Source organism: Alosa sapidissima, chromosome 3, assembly GCF_018492685.1.
Source record: "Alosa sapidissima isolate fAloSap1 chromosome 3, fAloSap1.pri, whole genome shotgun sequence".
Taxonomy (NCBI): Eukaryota; Metazoa; Chordata; class Actinopteri; order Clupeiformes; family Clupeidae; genus Alosa; species Alosa sapidissima.
Window position 1 is genome coordinate 13,889,732 of NC_055959.1, and position 7,816 is coordinate 13,897,547.

Below are 7,816 nucleotides of genomic sequence, written 5' to 3' on the forward strand. Positions count from 1 at the left end.
CCTTTTGTAGCCTACCTGTCAGTAAACTTCTATGGTAAGTTCTATTGGGCAAGTCCCTCTGTGGAAAAGCATTTTATGTGGAGGTTTGCCCACACTCTGCTGGGAATGAAAATGTAACATTCATTGAACATCAACTGTTCATCTGTTCATCTTTTTAAAAGTTTAACTATAGTGTACTGTATGTGAAGAGAACTTTGCTGTGAAGTGTGTTACCCAGACCCAGTCACATAGATTCTTAAGGAACACTTGCTCGCTGAAAGATCACCGAATCACTGAAAGATCTGAAAGTTGCTGGTATTTAACTGGTATTTTACTGGTTAACAGTTGAAGGAATGAAAGTACAGTACAGGATGAGCTAGGGTGCCTGAAGTGAATGTTTGGACAGAGGGATTGCATATGTCTGCATGTCTTAATAATGTCTCTTCCCCCCCTACTTATAAACTCTGATGAGACTAGGCAACTCAATTTTTGTTCAACTGGTCACAAATTCCTGTAACTAGAATCATGAAATAGTAGCACAGAAATTTGCTCGAGTAGGAGTATCTTGATTATATTTGGGACTTTGTAGGCTATGTTGACTGTTCTTTAGTTTGACTTTAGTAGAGGAAGGAGTATCATGCTCACTTGTATTGTTTATTTTACTTCACCTTGGTGACCTTGTGTAATTATATGTGTCATAATAAACGTCACTTAGTTGGCCTAAGTCATAAATTGGCTATGATTAGATATGATTAGACTTAGATGTGTGGTAAGACTTCCCTGAGGGCCCACTTAGTTGGCAGGCGTGTACAGTATGTGTGTCATTTAACACCATTTCTCTCTCTCTCTCTTTCTCTCTCTCTCGCTCTCTCCTGGTAGAGTACTCACTTCCTCTGCCATTCAGTCTCGCCATCATTATTTATAGTATTTGGACTGGTCTGACACTTAGATGAGCTGCATCTGTATTGTTGTCTAGTCTCACTTGTGAAAACCTGATCTTTGAAAATACTTTTGGGCTGAATCAACCCCAAAAGCACCCAAAGATTCTTTGTAGTCTCAGTCTAATACATTGTGATTATTTTTATTATTAGAAGCTATACTTTTGTGAAATATGTTGCATGGACATAATCGTGTTTAAAACTTAAAAACTAAAAATGTAATTGTTTACTAAGCAGAATGTAACTATAGTGTCTATCTCTGCCTGTGTATGTCCTGTAGTTTTTCAAATGGCTGAGACTAATGCAAATTGATGGTCACCATTAAATACAATTATAAGTGCACATGAAAATAATCAAACATACATTCACCCACCCCCACATACAGATTGGACCCATAAATTAGATAAGTAAGAAATCTGTTTAATATTATTAATTTCTTGTGTTTGTCACACTTGGTCAAGTCAGCAACTATTCTTGCTTACCTCCAGGTGCATTTGTATGAGTCATCCAACCAGTCTATTTACCATAATAGCTGTTTTCACAGTAGTCTCAAGTTTTGGAAAATTAAGGAACACTATTTTTATTTATTTATTTCTTCATATCTACTACACATCCAACTCACCAGACATAAATCTGCATGTCTACAGCCAATAAATGCTACGTGCAGCATATTCATCATCCCAAAGTAATCAAACTATATGTGACTAAGACACACGTGTCCCGTATGATTCAACTGGAGTTCATATCAGGACAAAGGTGATTAACATCCATCTCTTACCCCTCATCCCATGCCAGAGACCAACTGACACAAATAACAGGTTTGTCTTGATATAGGGCACTTGTATTGTCCCTGTAGGGCATAAACACTTGAGAGAGTGAGTCATTTTGTTTATACTTGGATTACTTTCGAGCAGTTACATAAGTTTGTGCATGTGTCTAAGCCATTATCGTCTATCTGACTGCCTTCCGGCATGAGGTCCTGTGGTCCAGATTCAAATCCCTCTGTGACCTTCACTCTACCTTGTGAGTGTGGACCCAAGGGATACCTCAGTGCGGCAACCTCTGAAGCAGCCTCATGAAGGTTCATGCGATGGAATTCGGTGGAAAAACCAGTTGAGATGTGAAATGTTAGGGAAGAAACCAGTGGTTCACCAAAAGCAGTTAAATAATGCCAGACCTGCATATTTTGAAGAGGTAGCTTATGAGACATGACATTCAGTCCTTTCCTTTAGCCGTGGCCTGTTAGGGATTCGGGCTTGGACCAAATGGTTGCCGGTTCGATCCCCGACCAGTAGGAAAAATGTGGGAAGTGAGCATTGCTCTCCCATGCCCACATCCACGGCTGAAGTGCCCTTGAGCAAGGCAGCTCACCCCTCACTGCTCCCCGAGTGCCACTGTTGCAAGCAGCTCACTGCTCCGGGTTAGTGTGTGCTTCACCTCACTGTGTGTTCACTTTGTGCTCTGTGTGTTCACTAATTCATGGATGGGATAAATGCAGAGACCAAATTCTTGTCTATGCAAATACAAATACTTGTATACGCATGTTTGGCCTGGAAACCTGATTTACATTTGCATTTATCAGCCAGAGGAGACTTATGATTTCAGTGATTTCATTAAAGTAGGCCTAGTTACATTAATAGGTAGGCTAAATCAATAATCAACTTAAACAAATAATAACTGAAGCATTGATTTATCAGTATTGCTATAGTTGGTATGATGTGGCTAGCTTACAGGCAGTTAGGCTACAATATGTTGCCCTTAAACATGATTCTGTGACACTTTTCAGGAATGTCCATATGGCATGCAGCATCACCAACCTATTGCTGTTTCTTTGAATGTATACTATAGCTTTAAAGCTTGATGTACAACAAGCCTATCAACACAATAACATTTTCTTTACAACTGCCCTCACATAGATGAGGCTAATTACAACAATTACTGCCCTTTAGTTATAGAGTTCAAGTGATGCTGAGCTGCAGTTATGCTTTAAATGACATTTATAGGGGCAGCCGTGGCCCACTGGTTAGCACTCTGGACTTGTATCCGGAGGGTTGCCGGTTCGAGCCCCGACCAGTGGGCTGCGGCTGAAGTGCCCTTGAGCAAGGCACCTAACCCCTCACTGCTCCCCAAACGCCGCCATTGTAGCAGGCAGCTCACTGCGCCAGGATTAGTGTGTGCTTCACCTCACTGTGTGTACACTGTGTGCTGTTTGTGTTTTACTAATTCACCGATTGGGTTAAATGCAGAGTCCAAATTTCCCTCAAATTTCCCTACTTATCTGTTATCAAAGATTTTGTGCATACTGTAGCCGACATCATGAACTTTAAAATTAGGCTTCATGTTAATGTTTATATTTGCATGAAATTTAGAAAATGTGAGCCATGTGTTGTGTAAACAAGTTGCCGTTTCCCATGCTGTCTCTGAAGATCCAATTTGATATGCCTGTATATAGATAATTGCGACACAGGGCTAACAGAGAGCTGGGTGCAACCTGGCAACAACGTGTTTTGTCTTGTTCTGCAGTTGCTAAATGTTTCGGTCTGATCAACATAAGACACTCAATAGCCTACACAATGACAGGGTTTATACTCATGTTGTGGCCTTTCTGAAGTTTCAGTCTTTCAGAAAAGTCAGGGAACACTAGTAAAATCTGGTTTAACCTTTTTAAGCTTAATATAATTTTCTTTTGAATTTGAAGAACTCATCTAACATTTATTCTTGGAGAAAAGTTTTTACTTAAAACAAAAACAATTTAGGACATAGGCCTAATGGCAATAAATAAGTAAATACAGTATCATATATACAAATAAATAAGCAAGTCATATCAAATAAATAAGCACGTCACGTCATCATATTGATTACACTGGCGGAAAAATTATGAAAAAAAGTGCATGGTGAACAGTTGCATCTATCTGCGACGAGACGACTATTCTCATGTCTTTTGGTCCAGAACATGTGATCAGACGCATGCCGCAGAATGAACCCAAGCATCCGCAAGATCTCTTTTCTCGCGACCTCCCACGCGCATGCGCTGAATTCCTGGCGGCACAACAAAGGTGGGAGAATTTCAGGGCTCCGAAAATGGACTCAGTTCGTGCATTTCATAAATTGTAACAGGCTTTGTTAATAAATACGTTATAGCCTACCTTCTGTCGGAGGACGTCTGATATTTCTTTAAAATATGCATCCAGTACGATTTTTCTGTCAGGAAAGTTGTCTTCTTGGATCGACTGAGATTTTTTCAAAACCTTAAATAACAATATTAAAGTTGTTTATTATGGATGATGATATTATTGTTGATGTGGTTAAAAATGTTCGATGCCACTTACACACTCGCTCTCCTCGACCAGTCTGTATACTATATTTCGGAAGTCGTCGAGTTTCCTTTGATCCCAAATGTGTGGCATGGTGTCATTCTCAAACAGAATGTCGATGTTTCTAAGAACTTCATGAATAGCTTTCTCCAAACCAACGTTCACCTGCGGCGAAAAAAAAGTGTTCTAATTGTTCTTCTGGTATGCAGTCTTGTTTCTGTGCACCAGATGGAGGAAAACCCTGTTCTCACCTGTGCAGTCCTGTTCAACTTAAAAGCAGAAGCAGGGAATGTCAGCTGAACGTTGTGATCAAGGCACTCCAATGGAAAATTACGTCCCTGAAACAGACCAACCATTCAGGCTCACATTAAACGCATTCAATTAGTTTCATTCATATCACTGATGACAAGGTATACGATATCGTTTGAATGTCTATTAGCCTACCATGTTCTCAAGGAGATCGTGTACTTTCTTGATCAGTGCCCCTTGTAACAAACAAGTAACGGGCAGTGGGTAGACATGCGCAGCGCATAGGATAATACTCAGGAAAGTGAAGGTTTGAGGTCCCATCCTGTCAGTAGCTCTCCAACGCGAAGGCTGCAACCAAAGTGACGTATTTAAATAACTAGGCTATACTTCGGTGATTCATTAAAACAGTCCTTCACATTCTTTGACGATTAAGATATAGTTGAGGTTATCGAAAGTGGTGCGTCCTTACCTGTTTTCAGTGCCCAGTCCTAAAGGTAGGCTGGTTTTAGATTGTGGTTGTGATTGTCCCAGACCCATGTTCTGAATTTAAGTCACCCGGGTCAATGGATGTATCGAAAGTGAAATGAGACCTCATAATGAGCCTTCGATATACATGAAGGGGTCTGGAAACAACAGGAGGACGTTTCCAAACTCCAATGTCACTGTTCCGCTTTTGTGGCCTCCTCAGCGGCTACGGTGGTGGTGGGGCAAAGAATCCAAACGCCAAAACAAATGATTGCAAAAATAAATTAGTTTGCCCCAACTATAACAGCTGGATGCAACTTGTGATTTAGGAAGTTTTTAGATGGAATGCAATCTGTCTGTACGGGTTTGTATCATCCTGCCTAGCTTTCTGCATAACCTACTCAATACATGGATTCATACATTTCAGGTCAGATCCAGGACATTCCATGACTCAGACTGAAGTGCAGGTGATTATTATTAGAAAGACAATCCTCTATAAATACTAGGCCTATGGCAAGTGAAATAATAATAACAAAAAAGGTTCACAATCACAAATAGCTAAAGATGTCTATAGACGAGAATAAGTATAAGGGAAATTTGGTCTCTGCATTTATCCCAATCCGTGAATTAGTGAAACACACTCAGCACACAGTGAACACACAGTGAGGTGAAGCACACACTAATCCCGGCGCAGTGAGCTGCCTGCAACAACAGCGGCGCTCAGGGAGCAGTGAGGGGTTAGGTGCCTTACTCAAGGGCACTTCAGCCGTGCCTACTGGTCGGGCTCGAACCGGCAACCCTCCGGTTACAAGCAACGAGTTGACAATGCGCATGTTTATTTAGCAAGGGAATACAAAACTATAATAACCCTAACTCTAACCCTAACACTTGAAAAACACCTTGAAACAAATAATTTATAAATAACGTATAATTTAATTATTTGAGCAGTTATGATAGTCAGCAGTTGCTGTTGAAAAAAGAGGCGCAACAGCAACAAATGGAAAATGCTCAGGATGTCCAGCTGCGATTTCTAAAAAAATCCCTGATTTAATTCGTAAATTTGATCAAGGGTGTCCTCCCTCTTTCACTTCTTATTCGAATCTTTCTATAAAACCACATTGGTGGAGATGGAAGACAAACCACAAGAAGATCGACTGGATCTACAACCACACAACCAGCAGGTATGGTCATGCTTACAACCGGAATTAAAAAATAGGTTATTACTTTTATGAAATATGCAGTGTAATGGTATGGTGTGTGTGCTCCTCCTTTTCAGTTGAAGCATCGTTGACCTACAGACAGAATGGCACTTCAGAGCTGCTCCTGGTTGACAATCATTCTATGCTTTGCGCATATCAACGCAGTACCCATAAAGCCTACATGCGGACTACAGAGAAGATTGGTAGACCAATCCTACAGCCTTCTGGAAAGCGTGGTAAAATAAAGCGTAGGCTATGAGCAAGGCTTTAATGTTTTCAGTGGGCCAATCACGCAGTGACGATGTCATTCCGCTTTATCTCGCAGGGTGGTCGCTTTCCTGTGGAGTGCCTTGATCACTATCGTCAGATTACGTTCCCATCCTCTGCATTTAACACCTCTGAGGCTGCAGATGTGAGTGACATTCTTGAAAAGTAGCCTAATTGGTGTGGCTGCAGTGGATACCGTAGCCTAACTAAATACCCGCGTCTCCTCTTTTTTACAGAATGCTGGTGCAGAGAAGATGGCTTATGAAACTCTCAAATTGATCGACACTTTGTTTGCGAATGACTCTATGCCGACCAGCTGGAACAACAACCTGGAGGATTTTCAGAGTTTAATTTATCGTCAGATTGAGGAGAGCAGATGTGTGAGTGAAACAGATAAAACAGTGATTACAAAGACAGCTAATTCTAAGTGTTTTCTTTAATCTGAATTTGACATTTCTTCTTAACCAGATTATGAGCAAAACTCATTCGTCCCTGAATGATTTCCAGGATAGAAATACTGCACTGAAAACGTTCTTTGACAAAATAGCAAACATTTTGACAGAGAAGGTGAGGACTGGAACCGTTCAGCAATATTATCTTCTTTGTCGCATAATAGCCTATTATCAATAATTAATTACTATGTTCTTTTTCAGGAATCCAGTATTTGTGCGTGGGAGGTGGTTCGACAACAGATATTGTCCACACTCAGATTTATTCTCCAGAGCTCCAACTACCTTTTATAGGCCAAAATCTGTGTAAGAATGGTTAATTGTACCTAATTGTATACCTATTTCCCTATTCATTCTATTTATTTAACCTATTTATTATTAATGCACATATTTATTTATTTATTTATTTATTTATTTATTTATTTATTCATTCATTTATTAATGCACACAATATATTTTGAACTATACATCTATGTACTTACTTGCATTGTAACTTGATAAATAGCTTTGACAGGCCATCTGTATTTTTATTTATTTTTTTACCACACCTATATGTATGCATAAATACTATTTATTCAAACTATCTTTCCAAATCAAATAAATATGGAAAATATACGTTGTTTCGTTTTTTCTCTGATGTAGCCTATGTGGATCCTTTGTCGGAACATTGACTTTCTGCAGACAGCAGAAATTGTCGAAATCGCAAATCTTTGCAGGGCCCAGAGCCTCGCAATCAGTTTTTTCCTTGCTATCGTTGTCTTTGCGCTTGACTCTGCAGCTCTTGACAGTAGGGGAGACGGGGTTGGTTGCCACACTTTTTACTTAAAATGAATTTTCGCCAAAACTGTGTCCTGCACGAATTTCCTTCAAAGGAAGCCTAATGTGTCAGGTACAAATGAAGGGGCCTTGATCTGCTTGAATCAGTCTGTTAAAAGGGCTGTGGGCTGTCAAATGCA

At 40.1% G+C, this 7,816-nt stretch overlaps 2 protein-coding genes across 2 annotated transcripts; one reads left to right on the top strand and one right to left on the bottom strand.

Annotated features, from left to right (window-relative positions):
- Positions 1-3,758: 3,758 nt before the first annotated feature.
- Positions 3,759-4,801, bottom strand: LOC121704887 (interferon alpha-4-like). The gene is made up of 5 exons (XM_042085427.1): positions 4,676-4,801; positions 4,483-4,569; positions 4,247-4,396; positions 4,064-4,165; positions 3,759-3,956 (listed from the first exon to the last, which is right to left on the bottom strand). Exons 1-5 carry the CDS (start codon positions 4,799-4,801, stop codon positions 3,759-3,761), a joined length of 663 nt encoding a protein of 220 aa, XP_041941361.1.
- Positions 4,802-6,248: 1,447 nt separating this feature from the next.
- On the top strand, positions 6,249-7,154 carry LOC121704893 (interferon alpha-1-like). Its single transcript, XM_042085434.1, has 5 exons — positions 6,249-6,380; positions 6,470-6,556; positions 6,648-6,791; positions 6,880-6,978; positions 7,065-7,154. The coding sequence occupies exons 1-5, from the start codon at positions 6,249-6,251 to the stop codon at positions 7,152-7,154; spliced, it is 552 nt and encodes a 183-aa protein (XP_041941368.1).
- Positions 7,155-7,816: the final 662 nt, after the last annotated feature.

Excerpts from the sequence above, each read along its gene's own strand:
- LOC121704887 (XM_042085427.1), bottom strand. The coding sequence starts at position 4,801 with ATGGGACCTCAAACCTTCACTTTCCTGAGTATTATCCTATGCGCTGCG. Across the intron at positions 4,570-4,675 it reads ACGATCTCCTTGAGAACATG|GGACGTAATTTTCCATTGGA; the intron begins GTAGGCTAATAG and ends GGTCTGTTTCAG. Across the intron at positions 4,397-4,482 it reads AGTTGAACAGGACTGCACAG|GTGAACGTTGGTTTGGAGAA; the intron begins GTGAGAACAGGG and ends TTTTCGCCGCAG.
- LOC121704893 (XM_042085434.1), top strand. The coding sequence starts at position 6,249 with ATGGCACTTCAGAGCTGCTCCTGGTTGACAATCATTCTATGCTTTGCG. Across the intron at positions 6,792-6,879 it reads AGATTGAGGAGAGCAGATGT|ATTATGAGCAAAACTCATTC; the intron begins GTGAGTGAAACA and ends CTTCTTAACCAG. Across the intron at positions 6,979-7,064 it reads CAAACATTTTGACAGAGAAG|GAATCCAGTATTTGTGCGTG; the intron begins GTGAGGACTGGA and ends GTTCTTTTTCAG.